Raw genomic sequence first — 17,675 nt, forward strand, 5'->3', positions numbered from 1 at the left:
ATGGAGCTCAGGAGAAAGCTCAGCCTCCTTGCCATGATTTATGGGACCCTTCACCATCTGGCCTGGCCTCCCTTCTAGCTCATCCCTGCACCCAGCCATATGGCGCTTTTCTTAGCGCATCAAGAGCACTGTGTGCTCGCTCGCTCGCTCGCTCTCTCTCACTCACTGTGAGACTCTGCTCTTGCTGGGCCCCTGGCCACCACTCTCCCCTCCTACATCTTAACTCTTGGCCCAGTGCCTTTGCACTGGATAATTCTCACCTCATGGTCTGGGCTTCAACTTAAATGTAACTTCTTCCGGGAAGTCTTCCCTGACTACTCCTGCCCTTGCCTCAGCCCCACCAGATTCCGTGACATTCTCAGCTGTGTGCTCCCAGAGAGAGCATCCTGTTTAGATTATACTGTGTTTGCTTGTTTTAAGTGTCTCTCTCTTCCACTAGACTGTAGCCTCCTTGAGGGGCCCGGACTGTATTTTGTTTGCAGTTGTATCCCCAATGCCATGATTACATGCATTGCAAGAAAACGCCATGATTGGAGATATGTTGTCTTCGCTGTTCATAATACCTCGTTCCTTTCATACTTACGTTACACCAGAGCGCTCTGTTACTTGAAGCTGCGCCAGTTTGAAGAGGCAAAGCAGGACTGTGATCGGGCACTGCAGATCGATGACGGGAGTGTGAAAGCGCACTATAGACGAGCTCTGGCTCATAAAGGACTCAAGGTGAGGAAATCTTCAGTTTTTTTTTTTATAGAATTTTTTTATTTATTCATTTGAGACAGAGACACAGAGCAGGAGCAGTGGGGAGGGGCAGAGGGAGAGGAAGAAGCAGACTCCCCACTGAGCAGGGAGCCCGATGCGGGGCTCGATCCCAGGACCTGGAGATCATGACCCGAGCCAAAGGCAGACACTCAACCCTCTGAGCCACCCAGGTGCCCCGGAACTCTTCATTTTAATATGTAAATTGCAGCTCTGAAAACAGCATGTGGTTTTTATGAACATAAATCCTGGGATCATGGAAAGGGAATGAGATTATCCTGGGATTTAATCCTGCTTCTGTGCTAACCAGTCCTGAAACCTGGGAATGGGCCTCAGATTTCCCCTACCTTTAATGTGGAGCTAGATAATTTCTAAGATTCCTTCCAGCTCAAAAATTAGGATTTATTTGCTGATTTTCTAAGGAATTTTATTAGTTATCATAGGTCCACTTTAAGGGACAGGAAGGTTTGCTACTGAATCACTGAAGGCAACCAGCAGTGCCGCTGGATTCCTCCACCAAACGATTGGGGTTGTCTGTGGGGTGGGAGGAAGGCGTCGGAACGGAAGATTAATTCACCCAGGGGAAGTTGGTAGAGACATATCAGAGATTGGGAAGCTGATGGTGATTTGGGCTTTAAACTGGCTGGTTGGTTATCAGTGTGAGACTGTGGAGTGATGTTCTTCTCTAAGAAAACCACACCGTTATTTTCAAAGTATTGTATAATTTACACTTTTCTTTAGGCTGAGTCTTCTGCGTGGAAATACTTTAATGAATGTTCATGTTTGTAGAAAGTAACATCAGAAGGACAAATTAGAACATACTGGGCTGTGGCATTTTTTGAAATTGTATTTCTTAAAAACCAATTTGTTTTAGGGCCTAATACAATGAAATTCACACATTGTAAGGTTACAGGTCATTGACTTTAAGTTGAGATATGATTGACATATAACATTGTATTAGTTCTGAGTGTATAACATAATGATTCGATTTGCAAAATGATCACCACAGTAAGTCTAGTTAGCAGCCCATCAGCACACATCATTACCATTTTTTTTTTTCCTGTAATGGGAACTTTTAAAGATCTACTCTTGTAGCAATTTTCAGATACACAGTACCGTGTTAAAACTGTCGTCACCATGCGGTCCGTTCTATGTATCCCCATGACTTATTTTTTAACTGGAGGTTTGTACCTTTTGACAAACCGTGTCACCCACGCCCCACTCCCCGCCTTGCCTCTGACAACCACCAGTTTGTTTTTATATCTGTGAATTCAGTTTTTTGTTTTCTTCTAGATTTCACGTGCAAGTGAAGTCATACGGTAATTGCCTTGCTCTCTTTGCCTTATTTCACTTAGCATATGTCCCTGGGGTCTACCCATGTTGCTGGCAGATGGCAGGGATTTCCTTTTGTTGGAATAATACTCCATAGTGTAGCTATATCACATTTTCTCTGTCCGTTCATTCAGTGACGGACACTTAGGTTGTTGCCATGTCTTGGCCGTTGTAAATATTGTTGCAGTAAACATGGGGGTATGGTATCTTTTAGATTTAGCGTTTCCATTTCCTTCAGGTAAATACCCAGAGGTGTGATTGCTGGGTCATATGGTCGTTCTAGTTTTAGTTTTTTTTAAGGAGCCTCCGTGCTGCTTTCTGTAATATTCCCACCACCAGCGCACAAGGGTTCCCCTTTTCCCACGTCCTCAGTAACACCTGTTGTTTCTTGTGTTGTTGAGTTTAGCCATCCTGACAGGTGTGAGGTGATAGCTCATTGTGGCTTTGATTTGCGTTTCCCCGATGATGAGTGATGTTGAGCATCTTCTCATGCACCTGTTGCCCATCTGTATGTCGTCTTTGGAGAAATGTCTGTTCAGTTCTTCTGCTCTTTTATTAACCAGATTCTTTTTTTGATACTGAGTTGTTTACGTATTTTGGATATTAACCACTTATTAGATATGTGATTTGCAAATATTTTCTTCTACTTGGTAGTTTTTTCATTTTGTTTCCTTCACTGTGCAGAAGCTTTTTAGTTTGAGTAGTCCCAGTTGTTTACTGTTGATTTTGTTACCTTTGCTTTTGGTGTCAAATCCGAAACCCAAGACCAGTGTCAAGGAGCTTTACTGGCTGTGTTTTCTTCTAGGAGTTTTATGGTTTCAAGTCTTATGTTCAAATTTAATCCACTTTGTGTTGATATTTGTGTATAGTATAAGATACTGGTCCAGTTTTCCCGGCACCATTTATTGAAGACTGTCCTTTCCCCAGTGAGAATTCTTGGCTCCTTTGTCATAAATTAGTTGGCCGTATATGCATGGATTTATTTCTGGGCTCTCTATTCTGTTTTATTGATCTCTGTGTCTGTTTTTATGCCAATACCGTACTGTTTTGATTACTGGAGTTTTGTAAATATAGTTTGAAATCAGGAATTGTGATGCCTCCAGCTTTGTTCCTTTTCAAGATTGCTTCGGCTATTTGGGGTGTTACCAGGTTCATATAAATTTTAGGATTGCTTGTTTTATTTCTGTGAAAAATGCCATTGGAATTTTAAATAGGTATTGCATTGAATCTGTAGATTGCTTCGAGTAGTGTAAACATTTTAACAGTATTAATTTTTTCCACCCAGGAGCACAAACTGTCTTCCCATTTATTTCTGTCTTCTTCAGTTTCTTTCATCAGTGTCTTATAGTTTTCACTATACTATGTACAAATCTTTCACCTTCTTGGTTAAGTTTATTCCTAGATACTTTATTCCTTTTGATGCAATTGTAAGTAGAATTGTTTTCTTAATTTAGTTGTTGATTTTTGAATAATGCATATCCCCATGTAGCCACCACTCCAATCAAGGTAAATAATCAGAAAGTTCCATGTGCCCATTCCCCTCCTTCCACGCCCACCCCCAGGCAGCCATTCATCTAGTTTCTATCATTGTAGATTAGTTTTCCTTCTTTTTGGCAGTAACATAAGTATAATCATATAGAATGTAGTATTCTTTGGCTTTTTTTTTTTTTTTTTTTTTTGCTCAGTAGAGCATCTGAGAGTCATCCATATTGTGTGAATATCAGGAATTGTTTCTTTTTATTACTGAGTTTTATTACTGAATATACTACAACTTTTTTCTTTCTTTTTCTTTTTTACATATTCACCAGTTAATTACATTTAGATGTTTCCCTTCTGGGGTTGTTAAGAATAAAACTGTTGGAGCACCTGGGTGGCTCAGTCGTTAAGCGTCTGCCTTCGGCTCAGGTCGTGGTCTCGGGGTCCTGGGATTGAGCCCTACATTGAGCTCCCTGCTCAGCGGGAAGCCTGCTTCTCCCTCTCCTACTCCCCCTGCTTGTGTTCTCTCTCTTGCTGTCTCTCTCTCTGTCAAATAAATAAAATCTTAAAAAAAAAAGAATAAAACTGTTATAATTATTCCTTCCCACATTTTTTATGAACTTGTACATGAACTGGTACAGCGAGAGGCCAGGTGCAGATGGGAATGGGGATGGAGAGAGATGGTCAGATTATGAAGGGCCTGGGAGGCCTTTGTCTGGTGGATAGGCTTGATCCTGAAGGTGGTGGGATCCCCTTAGGGTCAAGGGGGGCATGATGGATCAGATTTGGCAGCAGCATCAAAGCTGGATCACCGGGGGCCCAGCACGGAGTAGGGAGATTGGTTAGAAGCTGCCAAGGTAAGAAGCAGTTGCCTGAAGGAAGGTAACGAATAGCAGAGGGAAGAGAGAAGGTCTATTTGCCGGGACTTCCATAACAAAGTACCACACGTCATGGCTTAAAGAGAAATACATTTTCTTAACGGTTCTCAGAGTTCTTAAGTTGTCAGCCAGCCGGGATGGCTCTTTCTGAGGAGTGTGAGGGAAGGATGTGCTCTAAGCCCCTCTCCTTGGCTTGTGGATGGTTGTCTCCTCCCTGTGTCTTCAGTTTGGCTTCTCTCTCTACATGTGTGTCTGCCAGTTCCCTCTTTTTATAAGGACACTAGTCCTACTGGATTAGGGCCCACCCTAATGACCTGATGTTAACTTGGTTACCTCTTTAAAGAACCTATCTCCAAATACGGTCACATTCTGAAGTGCTGTGGTTAAGACTCCCAACAGGGGAATTTTCAGGGGGACACGGTTTAGCCCATAGCAGAAAGTGAGGGGTTAATTCCAGGGCGTTTGAAGGTAAACATCCTGAGCAGTAACATGTAGGGGGTAAGGAGCAGAGGGGGTGCCTCTCAGCTTCCTGGCTTGGGGATTGAGTGGTGCAGTATGATAATGGAGGGTATTCAGGAGGAGGGAGAGGTTTGAGTGGGGAGAGGGATAGTTCAGTTTGACCTTATTGAGTTTGAGGTGATTTTTTTAGTTCCATGCCCATCACTGACAGGGCAATATCTAAAAATATATTCTGTAAAACCGGGGTTTTGTTGGGAGAGGGCAGTCACGTTTCTACCTCGTGTAGCAAATGAGTCCAAGCTGTGCGCATTGAGCGCTCAGGCTTTTGTATTTCTAGATCCTGGATCCACCGAGGTGGTGGTCGAGCCACATCCGTGCAGCTGCTGTGGCAGGACCCCTAGGCCGGTGGGGCCGTGCCGTGCCTGCCCCCCTTCTCCCGCCCAGTGTGTTCTCAAGGATATTGTGAAGGACACAGATCGAGAGCCAGGCGACGAGGTACATCGGGCCAGGGCCAGAAGGGTCCCGAGCACAGCAGCTTCTGTCCGCGTGGGGCTTGCCGTGCACCGCCTGCCTGCATGTGGTGCATCTGCCGCCGGCCCGGAAGCCCCTCGTGTGACCCGACCCGCTCCCCCCACTCCTTTTTTTGTTAGCAACACACTCATCCGTAAACCTCACGTAAAGATTTCTTGGCTGGTGTGTGGCACCATGAGGTAACAGAGGCTTCTTCACAATTTACTCCGCTTTTTCTGAGTTTAATGGATTCGGGCACATGAGGGTAGACATGCATGACGACTCATAGTTTGCGTATGTCCAGACTCTAAAAGCACCTTTACCTCAGACTGGCTGCCTGATTCTTTGAACCTGTTTTTCTCACATAAAGGCAGAAGGTGGACCTAATGAAAGACTTTTTATACTTCTTTGGAATGAATTCTAGAAATTGTATTACGTGGAAAGATAATCCCAAATTTGAGTAATCCTAGCCCACTAGGTTATGAGGCCGGCGAGTTGTGTTTCTGGTTTGAGTTCTTGTAGCTTCCATTTATATATCCTATAATTTTGAGTTATGTGCCAAGCAAATTTAATTTCAAGATCTTCAAAGGCGCCAGCTGCTTATCAAGTGCATCAGAACTCACGCCCGGATCCACTTCCTTAGTGTGTCTGTAAGGAGAAGTTGGCACAGAGGCTTGCGGGGAGCAGGTGCCCTACCTGTGGTTACCAGCTGAGTGCTCTGCTTTCTTAGATCTTTTGTTTTCTAGATGCCTTTAACTGTGTGTGCGCGCGCACCAGTTTTGAAAATTATAGGGCTGTCACTCAGAATCTCTTTTCTTCCAAGTTTTTATTTGAATTCCGGTTAACCTACAGCGCAGTACTAGTTTTGGGTATAGAATTCAGTGATTCAGCACTTCCATGCAACCCCCGGTGCTCATCTCAAGTGTCCTCCTCAGTCCCCGTCACCTACTTAACGCCCCCACCTCCCCTCTGGTAGCCAGTTCTCTGTAGTTAAGAGCCTGTTTCTTGGTTCGCCTCTCCTTTGTCCCCCCTGTGTTCAGTTATTTTGTTAAGTTTCACATGTGAGTGAAACCCTGTGGTATTTTGTTTCAGAATTTCTTTCTCTTACTGAGTGCCACGTCTGTGCTAGACTGTGGGTCACAGTGGTGAAGAGCCCATGGTGTTGCCTGAGGGAATGTGCAGCCCATTTAAGTGGGGATGCTGTAAGGCTACAAATATCAGTCATATAATTGTTACTACATTTTAAGTACATCTATTAATACTGTGATTATACTTTTTTCTTTAAGGCCCTAATGCAGTAATTAGCAACTTTTAATGTCCTCCTCTTTGCCGGAGCCACACTCTCCTCTGTGTAGGCCCTGCTCTTCCCTCCACTGTGTGCCTGTTTCCCTTCAGGGCTTGTGTTCCCTGACAAGTGTATCAAAAGGAGACTCCTTCCCCCTCATTAGTATCCAGAGAAAACCTTGGCTTTCTTAATTGCATTAGTGATAGTCCGTACTTTATTCATTCATTTACTTTTTAAAAATTGTTTCCCTTCCTAAGACAGAGGCTTCCATAGGGGCCAGGGCTGCCTGACCATTCTTGGGATCTGGCAGATGGGCTCGTCCCTCTTCCTGCTCTCTTGTCTCTCTTTACATTTGCTTGCCCCTGTTATAACTCTTTATCAAAGTGTTATTTCATGTTTTCTTAGGTCTTCTCCAACCAGACAGATCGCTCTTTAGGCACAGCTTTTTTTTTTTTTAAAGATTTTATTTATTTATTTGACAGAGAGACAGCAAAAGAGGGAACACAAGCAGGGGGAGCGGGAGAGGGAGAGAAGCAGGCTCCCCGCTGAGCAGGGAGCCCGATGCAGGGCTCGATCCCAGGACCCTGGGACCATGACCTGAGCCGAAGGCAGACGCTTAACGACTGAGCCACCCAGGGGCCCCTAGGCACAGATTTTTCTTAAATACAAAACAAAACACATATTGTTTCCAGTGGTGTGGGACTTCTTCCATTTCCGAGGCCATAGCTCCCAAATCTGTTTTCAGGCTTCTCACTGGGATTCCACAGCTGTGTTCTCATTTGCTTGGTGGGCATTGCTGCCTTGATCGTCCCAAGTATTCTCTCGATGCCTGTTTCCTTATCTTTAAAATGTGGACAGCAGTTAGTATGTGTAGGGCTATTGAGAGTAAACTAATACTTTCAAAATGCAGAGAGAGTGGTTAAGAGTTAGCAGTTATTACTACCTCAAATTGTCTGCTGCCCCATTCCTTGCCTTTCAGTATGGTTCCCAGCAGGAACACTTCGGATGGAAATATAGTGTTACTTGTTTTTCTGTAGCAGGTTTCAACTGCACTGTTGTGACCCAGTGGTATGTGATTTGTTACTAATAGAACAGTGTATTATGGCTTGTAAATAATTTACCTTTTTTACTGAATGAGAGCAGATTTATGTTAATCTCTTTAAACAGGTCACTTTTGCTCTAGTGTCCTACTGGGTGGAGGGGGGAGGGATGTGGCCTCACAGCGAGCCCCCCAGGAACGCCACATAATCACTAGCCTGTCTTACCTGGGCCTCAGCCTCCAGTGCATGTGCTTATTGGTAGGTCATGAATACTTAGGGAGGTTACACATCATTGGAATTCTTTGCCTCCTTACAGAATTAATTTTGGTTTAATGAAAACATTGGTCTAGTTCTAGAATGGCCTGTCACATCAGACTGTGATTTTGTGGTATCTTGTCTCTACTACCAGATTCTTTGCTATGTTTTGTTAAGCTTAGATTCCTTTTCCCTCACCCCCTCCCAATGTATTGTTTGACTCTGTGGAAGAATAAATGTTGCTGCTAGCCTATTTGAAGAGCATACCACTTTGAAGGGTTTTATGGTGCAGGATATTATGTGACAAGTGACACTGGATAGCCCTTTACATAGGCTTAAAGTATTCCTTATTAATTCATTTATACTTGGTATGGCCTTGGTGAAAACCAGAGTAGACTACTGAAGCTTTTGTTACCCTTAAAGATGAGAAAACTGAAACTCAAAGATTAAGTAGGATTTTGTTCCAGTTTCTTAATTAGTAGGTGCTAACATGAGGATGTTTGTTCTTCCATTCACTCACTCAGCAGACGACAAATGCCTGCTATACACCAGGGACTGTGAAGGTTGTGGTGACCCCGAATTGAACTTGAGTCTTCCAACTCCAGATTCCCTGCCTTTTCTTTTCTGGTGGATGTTCTGTGTTATGGGTGTTAATATTTTAGTTCAAGACTACTGTATGGGCCTGACGTTATCATCAGGGTACTGAAGGGAACCCCTGTACACGTTCCACGCTACTCAGCTTAGTCTCACTCCCACTTGAGCTAATCTGTGCCCTGTCTTTTATTTATGAAAATTATTTTCTCTGCTTTCTACTTTCAGGATTATCAGAAAAGTTTGAACGATCTCAATAAAGTTCTCCAACTAGATTCAAGTATTGTTGAGGCAAAGATGGAACTGGAAGAGGTAACCAGATTCCTTAACATTAAGGACAATACGACGTTATTCAACAAAGAAAAGGAGAGAAGGAAAATTGAGATTCAAGAGGTATTTGATTATCTTAAGTACTCTCTGGGGGATTTTATATTGGATTCTAAAGTCAGATTTAGGGGCGCCTGGGCGGCTCAGTCGTTCAGCGTCTGCCTTCGGCTCAGGTCATGATCCCAGGGTCCTGGGGGGTCTTGGGATGGAGCCCCGCATCGGGCTCCCTGCTCGGCAGGAAGCCTGCTTCTCGCTCTCCCACTCCCCCGGCTTGTGTTCCCTCTCTCGCTGTGCCTCTCTCTGTCAAATAAATAAAATCATTTTTTTAAGTCAGATTCTTAGGAGTTCTACAAAAATGTTTTAAATTTTTTTATTTTAATCTCCAGTGAAGAAATTTCAACCAGTTACAGACCAAACTTTTCCTTTGCCATAAGTAGCCATTGTATTTCGCAGCTTGGGTCCGTGGAGGACGTGGGGTTCTGCGTTACTGCAATTCCTCCCTTCTCTGCATTCCACCCTCCCCCCCACACCCGCCTACAGTTCACATCGTTTCCACCCAGAGTGCTCTGGGGGCCTGTGGTCATTGAACTTTGCTTCAGGGTAGACCCGGAGAATCCTGATAGGACGGATTCAAATTTCAGTGGCCTTCCCATACCCCGTAGGGATTTTTTAGATGATTTAGGCCTTTTTAGCATCTGAAACAAGACTGGCCTCATCACAGATCTTGGACTACTCCTGAATCAAACTCCGTGTCTTGTGCTCCAGCTTTTTGCTTTGCCTTCAGTGAAGAATGTCCGCTCATGGGGCACCTGGGTTACTTAGTTGGTTAAGTGTCTTGACTCTTGATTTCAGCTCAGGTCACAATCTCATGGTTGTGAGATCAAGCCCTGCTTTGGGCTTCTGAGCTGATGCGGAGTCATGGAGACTGCTTAGGATTCTCTCTCTCCCTCTGCTCCTCACGGCCCCCCCAATGTGTGTGCACGCACACGTACAAGCTCTTGTAAAAAAAAAAAAAAAAAAAAAGCTCTTGAATTCTTGTGTATTCATGAATGGTGATATGACCCCATTTATCACCTTATATTTCCATTATAGAGTAAAAGGCAAAAAGTGAGGGAAACCAGAAGTATTTTTCCTCTAAGGAGGGAAGAAAAGTATGTCTTAAATTCATGTCTCTGTTAAATATAAGAAAATAAGTGTAAAATTTATCATGAAAAAGAAAGTTTTTTTTCTTTTTTTTTTTTTAAAAGATTTTATTTCTTTGACAGAGCAAGAGACACATAGCGAGAGAGGGAACACAAGCAGGGGGAGTGGGAGAGGGAGAAGCAGGCTTCCCCACGGAGCAGGGAGCCCGATGTGGGGCAGGATCCCAGGACCCTGGGATCACGACCTGAGCCAAAGGCAGACGCTTAACCGACTGAGCCACCCAGGCGCCCTGAGATAAAGTTGTTATAGGTCGTCTTTCATGGAAAACTATAAAAAATTTTTAATACTTTCATGAAGGGATATTTAAAACTTCCTAAAAAGAATAGATTTTACTATTATAAATTACACTTTTCACTTAGAATTTGACTAAAATATAGCCTACTAGTGTTTTCCAGTTCCTTCCCATTTTAACATAGCTTGGGATGTGGGCAGTGGCTGTTACGCCACAGTATCATTTTTTTCCCTCATGAAGGTGAGCGAAGGCCAGGAGGAAGAGCCTGGAAGGACCTTGGAGGAGCTCTCCACTGACTGCCCTGCCTCTGAGAACCGGGACACAACCAGCGGGCTACCAGAATACGATGAAAAACTACCTATCACCAAGCCTAACAACGCCTATGAGTTTGGTCAGGTTATAAACGCTATCAGTATGCGGAACGATAAACAAGCCTGTGCACACCTTTTAACCATCACTGAACCGAAAGATTTGCCAATGTTGTTGAGTAACAAACTTGAAGGGGATACATTCCTTCTCCTCATTCAGTCTCTGAAAAATAATCTTGGTAAAGATCCCTCATTGGTGTATCAGCATCTTTTATATCTGAGTAAAGTAGAAAGGTTCATGGTAAGTGGAAAAATGACTTAATAGAGATTTTCTTCCAGGAAATGTTCATTTTTTCTTAATTAAGCTAATACAGTTTTTCTCTTTCTTCCAGATGATGTTGACACTAATTAGCAAGGGCCAAAAGGAGCAAATTGAACAGCTCTTTGATGACCTCTCAGACACACCAAACAAACATTTTACTTTAGAAGACGTACAGGCCCTAAAAAGGAAGTATGAGCTTTAAGTAAGACTATGGTTAGATTTCTTCCATGCATGTATGTTTTCCAGTAATGCTAGTGGGATGGTATTGTAATAGAGTTGCATGGATAAAACCTGGTTTAGAAAAGATCCTTTGGTCTGGACTATAAAATATTTTACTTATTTTTATACATAGAACATGTATATTCTACAATATTCTTATTAGTTGTAAATATTTTCTTACGTACCAAGAGCTAACATCTTTATATTTAATAAGTATATTTCGAACTTGTTTAAAGTACATTTTAATTTATATTATACATTTTCTTTTAATTACTCACTTGTTAAAAATTTGAGTTAAATTACATTTCTTTGGGCTGTGAAGGATTCCTCTAAAGTTTGATAGAAATGTATTTCTTTAAAAATCATTAACAATGATTATTATATCACCTTTATTTCCTGCTATGATATATATAAATCCCATTTTATACTACTTGTGGATTACAGTCTGCTTGGGTGAAATGCAACACTTAAGTCTTCTGAGATGATTATTAAATAAATTGTGATTATTAATTCAAGAGCTATAAGAGGAACTTATTTTTTCTTACATGGAAACATTAAAAACAAAAATTGGCAAAAATTTTTACTACTTTTTCTAGATTTTAAAAAGCTCCTGTCCCGTATATATTGCTTATGTAAATAATAACAAAACCACCACTGTATAAAAGCAAACTAAGCCTCCGTTTTGTCACCTCCACATTTTCCCCAATGTTTAAATGTTCCTTTTCCTTTTCCCTTAAGCATGACCATATTTATTCCCTTAATGGAAAGTGAAGAAATCTTATCATATTGAAAGCTCCTTTGTTAATTGGGTCAAAGTAAAAGTATTTCTTACAATAAAACATTTAGGTCTGTATCAATGTACTGTCATTTATTCCTGTAGTTGTTAGAGTCAATTCTCTTTTTCTGGAGCATTCTTTAGGTATCACTTTCATTATTTCCATATTCATTATCTAATCTTTTAGAATTACAGTATTTTAAAAAATCATTGTGGGTAAATGATACCTTTCAAACTCTGACATTTTTCTTTTTAACTGTTCTTTGTTCATTAATGAAAATCTGTGACTCGAGTCTTCAGGCAAACAAAAGTTTTCTCCTTTTGAATGTTAGTAAACTTCAGAGACATTACAAGGAAACCTTTTTTGTTGACAGTTACATACCCAGCACCTGGCTGCACGGGGCTAAGCCGTCTGGCAGTGGCGGGCCTCTCCAGAGAAGGTAGAAAGTAGTGAGTGCCCAGCTATGCCAGTTGTGTGGGTCACGGCTGGAGAAATCCATTTGTCTCCAGCAGCAGCCTGGGTACCAAAGTGGGACCTGAAGGATTTTGAAGGGGAGGGAAGAGAGGGGAAGGAAGCAGGTAAGAATATCAAAGGGCATTAGAAGAAAGAATGCAGTTCCTGCTGACTGCTTCAAGCAGTCTGCCCATATACCTCTGAGAGTATCCCACTCAAGATTGCTCCACGGGGTCCACAGCACCCCCAAAACCCCAAGTGCCAAATGCACACCAGCTCCCACTATGTGGCTGGATCCCTGTGCATGCTCATGATGGGGCAGTGAGAACAGGTCCGGTGATGAGAGTGCTCTCAGAAAAATGGACCAGGGTCCCTGGGCAAGGGAGAAATCACCAACTGGAGCTGTGGAGCTATGGCACCACCTTCTGGAAAACAGGTTTCCAGCAGCCAGCCTGGTGAGTTATAAGAAAAGATGGAAGAGAAGAATTCTGCCACTAGAGGGAGCAGGAAGAGTGGAGCAGCTTTGCCCATTCAAAAGTCGAGGAAACCTGATGTAGCAACACCAGAGAGCAGCAGTCCATCGGAAGGCAACCAGTAAAGGCTCAGGAGGTGTCTGCTACTTGAAATGTGAAAACAGCAATGCAAAAACACAAACATGAAAATCAACTATTTCACCCCCAAAAGATCTCAGTAATTCAACAATTGAGCTCAAAGACATAGAATACTGCAATCTAGCTGATAAAGAATTCAGAGTAACTGTTCTGAAGAACACAACTAGCTACAAGAAAACTCAACACAATGATATTAGGAAGGAAAATACATAACTTTTTTTTTTTTAAAGATTTTAGAGAGTGTGCATGAGCAGGGGTCAGGGAGCAGAGGGCAAGGGGAAGCAGACTCCTCACTGATGGTGGAGCCCGAAGCAGGGCTTGATCCCAGGACCGTGAGATCATGACCTGAGTTGAAACCAAGAAATGCTCAACCATCTAAGCCACCCAGGTGTCCCAAACAAAAGAATAATTTATCAGGGGCACCTGGGTGGCTCAGTCGTTAAGCGTCTGCCTTCAGCTCAGGTCATGATCCCGGGGTCCTGACATCGAGCCCCGCATTGGGCTCCCTGCTGCGCAGGGAGCCTGCTTCTCCCTCTCCCACTCCCCCTGCTTGTGTTCCCTCTCTCGCTGTGTCTCTCTCTGTCAAATAAATAAAATCTTTAAAAAAAATCATTTATCAGATGAAAAATACAAAAGAACCAAATTCTGGAGTTGAATTCAGTGAATGAGACTACAACAGAGAGCCTTTGTAATAGAATAGAGCAGATGAAAGACAATAAATGACTTAGAGGATAGGACTTTTGAAATAATCCACAATCCAGAAGAGGGAGAAGGGGGCGGAAAGTTTATTTTAAAAATAACTGAAAGCTCCCCTAAACCTGGGGAAAGATTTGGACATCCAAATTCACAAAGTTCATAGATCACCCTATTATCTCAGTGTGGAAACACCTTCTCCCAGACACGTTACAAGGAAACTACCAAAATCAGAGAATCCTAAAGGCAGCCAGGGGTAAAAAAGAGTGTAACTTACAAAGGAACCCCCATTAGGCTATCAGATTTCTCAGCAAAAAAAGGCCCTATAGGCCGGGAGAGAGTGGAATGACATATTCAAAGTGTCAAAAAATAAAAACTGCCAGCCAGAGTTAAAAAGACTTGCCCAATAGACAAAAGCTGTGGGAATTTATCACCACTAGGTCTGCCTTGCAAGAAATGCTGAAAGGAGTTCTTCAAGCTGAATTAAAAGATGCTAATCAGTGACATGAAAACATCTTTATACTGGTAAAGGTGAAAAATACTCAAATTTATAAAACTCTAATTCTATAATAGGATAGTATGTTAGCCACTTAACTATATAGTATAAAGATTAAAGGAAGAGTATTAAAAATAACTTGCTACTGTAATTTGCTAACAGTACGCAATATAAAAAGATGAATTGTGATAAAAATGTAGGAGTAGAAGTGTAGAGCCTTTAATAGGCAAGTGAAGATCAGCTGCTATCAGCATAAAATGGACTATCCCATGTATGAAATGTTTTAGGTAAGCCTCATGTTAATCACAAAGCAAAAATCTAGATTGACAAAAGATTAAAAAAAGGAAACATATACATGGGGTATACCCACCATGGAAAATCACAAAGGTGAAACAGAAACAAGAAGGAAAGAGGAATCAGTAAGATGGCAGTTGTAAATCCCTACATATCAATAATTACGCTAAATGTAAATTGAATTCACCAATCAAAAGGCACAAAGTGGCTGGATAAAAAAAAGTAAGACCCAACTATATGCTTCACACAAGAGACTCACTTCAGCTTTAAGAACACACACAGGCTCAAAGTAAAAGGATGTAAGAAGAAATGACATGTAAATGAAAACCAGAAGAGCAGGGATAGCCATACTTAACATTAGACAAAACAAACTTTAAGCCAAAAATGGTAACAAGAGACAAAGAAGATCATTATATAATGATAAAAGTCATTATATCTGAAGGTCAGTTCAGATATAATAAAGATCAGTACAGCAAGAAGATATAACAATCATAAATATGTATGCATGCAACAATGGAGCACTAAACAGATGAAACAAATATTAACAAACCTGAATGGAGAAATAAGACCAGAGAATAACAGCAGAGGACTTTAATACTTACAGCAATGGATAAGTCATCCAGACAGAAAATCAATAAGGAAATGTTGGAATTGAACCATACTTTGGACCAAATGGACCTAACTGACATATAGAACATTCCATCCAATACCAACAATATATTATTCCCAAGTACACAAGGAACATTCTCCAGGATAGATTATATGAAAGGACACAAAACAAGTCTTAGCAAATTTAAGAAGACTGAAATCATACCAACCATCTTTTCTGACCACAATGGTATGAAACTACAAATCAACAAGAGGAAAGCTGGAAAATCTATATGTGGAAATTCAACAATTGACCCAACCAATGGGTCAAAGAAGAAATTAAAAGGGAAATAAAATTTATCAAATGAAAATGGAAACATACCAAACCTATGCAAAAGCAGTTCTGAGAGGGAAGTTTATAATGATAAATGCATATATTAAGAAGTCAGATCTCAAACGGTCTGACTTTATACCTAAAGAACTATAAAAAGAACAAACTAAGCTCAAAGTTAGCAGAAGGAAGGAAATAAGGATCAGAGAAGAAATAAATGAAATAGAGACCAGAAAAAAAAAATAGATCAACAAAGCAACTTTTTTCAAAAAGATAAATGAAATTAACAAGACTGTTCACTAGACTTAAGAGAAGATTCAAAATCAGAAGTGAAAGAGGAGACATTACAGAAATAAGGATCATAAGAGCGTACCATGAATAGTTACATTCTAACAAATTAGATACCTTCGAAGAAATCTATGAATTCCTAGAAACAGAACTCACCAAGACTGAATCAGGAAGAAACAGAAAATCTGAACAGAAGAGTAAGAGACTGAATCAGTAATCAAAAACCTCCTAAGACAGAAAACTGCAGGACCAGATGGCTTCACTGGCAGATTCTACCAAACATTTGAAGAAGAGTTAGCAATCCTGAAACTCCTCCAAAAAATAGAGGAAGGAACACTTCCAGGCTGTTTCTATGAAACCAGCATTACCTTGCTATCAAAGCCAGATAAGGACCTACATATAAAGCCAAAGACTTATAACTCTGATGAATATAGATATACTCAACAGTGAAAAATCAAAAGCTTTTCCTCTAAGATTAGGAACAAGACAAGGATGCCCACTCTCATCACTCTTAATACAAATGTTGGAGATCCTAGCTAGGACAATTGGGCAAGACAAAGAAATAAAAGGCATCCAAATTGAATAGGAAGAAGTAAAAAATTTTTTTAAAAGATTTTATTTATTTGAGAGAGAGTGTTTGAGCACGAGCAGGGTGAGAGGCAAAGGGACAAGCAGACTCCCTGCTGAGCAGGGAGCCTAATGTGGGGCTCGATCCCGGGAGTTCGGGATCATGACCTGAGCTGAAGGCAGATGCTTAATCAACTGAGCCACCTAAGTGCCCTGGAAGAAGTAAAATTCTTGTTGCAGATGATATTTTATATAGAGAAAACCCCAAAGATTCAATTAAAAAATTGTTGGAACTAATCAAATCCAATAAAGTTGCAGGATATAAAATTGACATAGAGAAATCAGTTGCATTTCTAGAACAGTGAAACATCTGAAAAACTATCCCATTCAAAGTAGCATCAAAAACAAAATAAACTGAATTTACCAAGGAAGTGAAAGATCTGTATAGTCAAAACTACAAGACTTCATTGAAAGAAATCAAAGATGACAGAAGCAAATGGAAAGGGATTCCATGCTTATGGATTGGAAGAATATTGTTAAAATGTCCCTATTACCCTAAGCCATCTATAGATTAATTACAATCCCTACCAAATTCCCAATAGCATTTTTCACATAGAAAAAAAAAATCCTAAAACTTTAATGGAACCGGAAAAGACCCCAAACAGCCAAAGCAATCATAAGAACAAAGCTGAGGCATCACAATCTTGATTTCAAACTAAACTACAAAGCTTTAGCAATTAAAACCACATGGTAGTGGCATAAAAACAATGCACACAGACCAGTGGAACAGAAGAGAGAGCCTCAAATGAAACCACTACATATATGGTCAAATAATATTCAACAAGGCAGCCAAGAATACCCAGTGGGGAAAGTAAAGTATTTCAACAAATTGTGTTGGGAAAACTGGATAAACACAGAAAAGTGAAACGGCCCCTGATTTTTTTTTTAAGATTTTACTTATTTGACAGAGAGAGAGCATGAGCTGGGGTAGGGGCAGAGGGAGACTGAGAAGCAGACTCCCCATTGAGCAGGGAGCCCGACATGGGACTTGATCCCAGGACCCCAGGATCATGACCTGAATGGAAGGCAGACGCCTAACCAACTGAGCCACCCAGGCGCCTTGGGCCCCTAATCTTATACCACCCACAAAAATTAACTTGAAAATGATCAAAGACTTTTAAACATAAGACTTGACACCATAAAACTCCTACAAAAAAACAGAAAAGAAGTTCCTTGATACTGGTCTGGGTGATGGTTTTTTTGCTTATGACACCAAAAGCACAAACAACAAAAGCAAAAATTAACAAGTGGGACTACATCAAAATGAAAAGCAAATTTTGCACAGCAAAAGAAACAGTCAACAAAATGGAAAGGTAATGTATAGA

General features: G+C 41.2%; 1 protein-coding gene across 1 annotated transcript in view; it reads left to right on the plus strand.

Annotated features, from left to right (window-relative positions):
• Positions 1 to 12,019, plus strand: part of SPAG1 (sperm associated antigen 1) — a 64,048-nt gene extending 52,029 nt beyond the window's left edge. The window contains exons 15-18 of the mRNA XM_021688696.2: positions 594 to 720; positions 8,811 to 8,975; positions 10,585 to 10,953; positions 11,045 to 12,019. Coding sequence (XP_021544371.1) covers positions 594 to 720; positions 8,811 to 8,975; positions 10,585 to 10,953; positions 11,045 to 11,176 — 793 coding nt within the window. The 3' untranslated portion in view covers positions 11,177 to 12,019. The remainder of the gene's footprint in view (positions 1 to 593; positions 721 to 8,810; positions 8,976 to 10,584; positions 10,954 to 11,044) is intronic.
• The last annotated feature ends 5,656 nt before the right edge of the window (positions 12,020 to 17,675 follow it).

This window comes from Neomonachus schauinslandi, chromosome 4 (genome assembly GCF_002201575.2).
Source record: "Neomonachus schauinslandi chromosome 4, ASM220157v2, whole genome shotgun sequence".
NCBI lineage: Eukaryota > Metazoa > Chordata > Mammalia > Carnivora > Phocidae > Neomonachus > Neomonachus schauinslandi.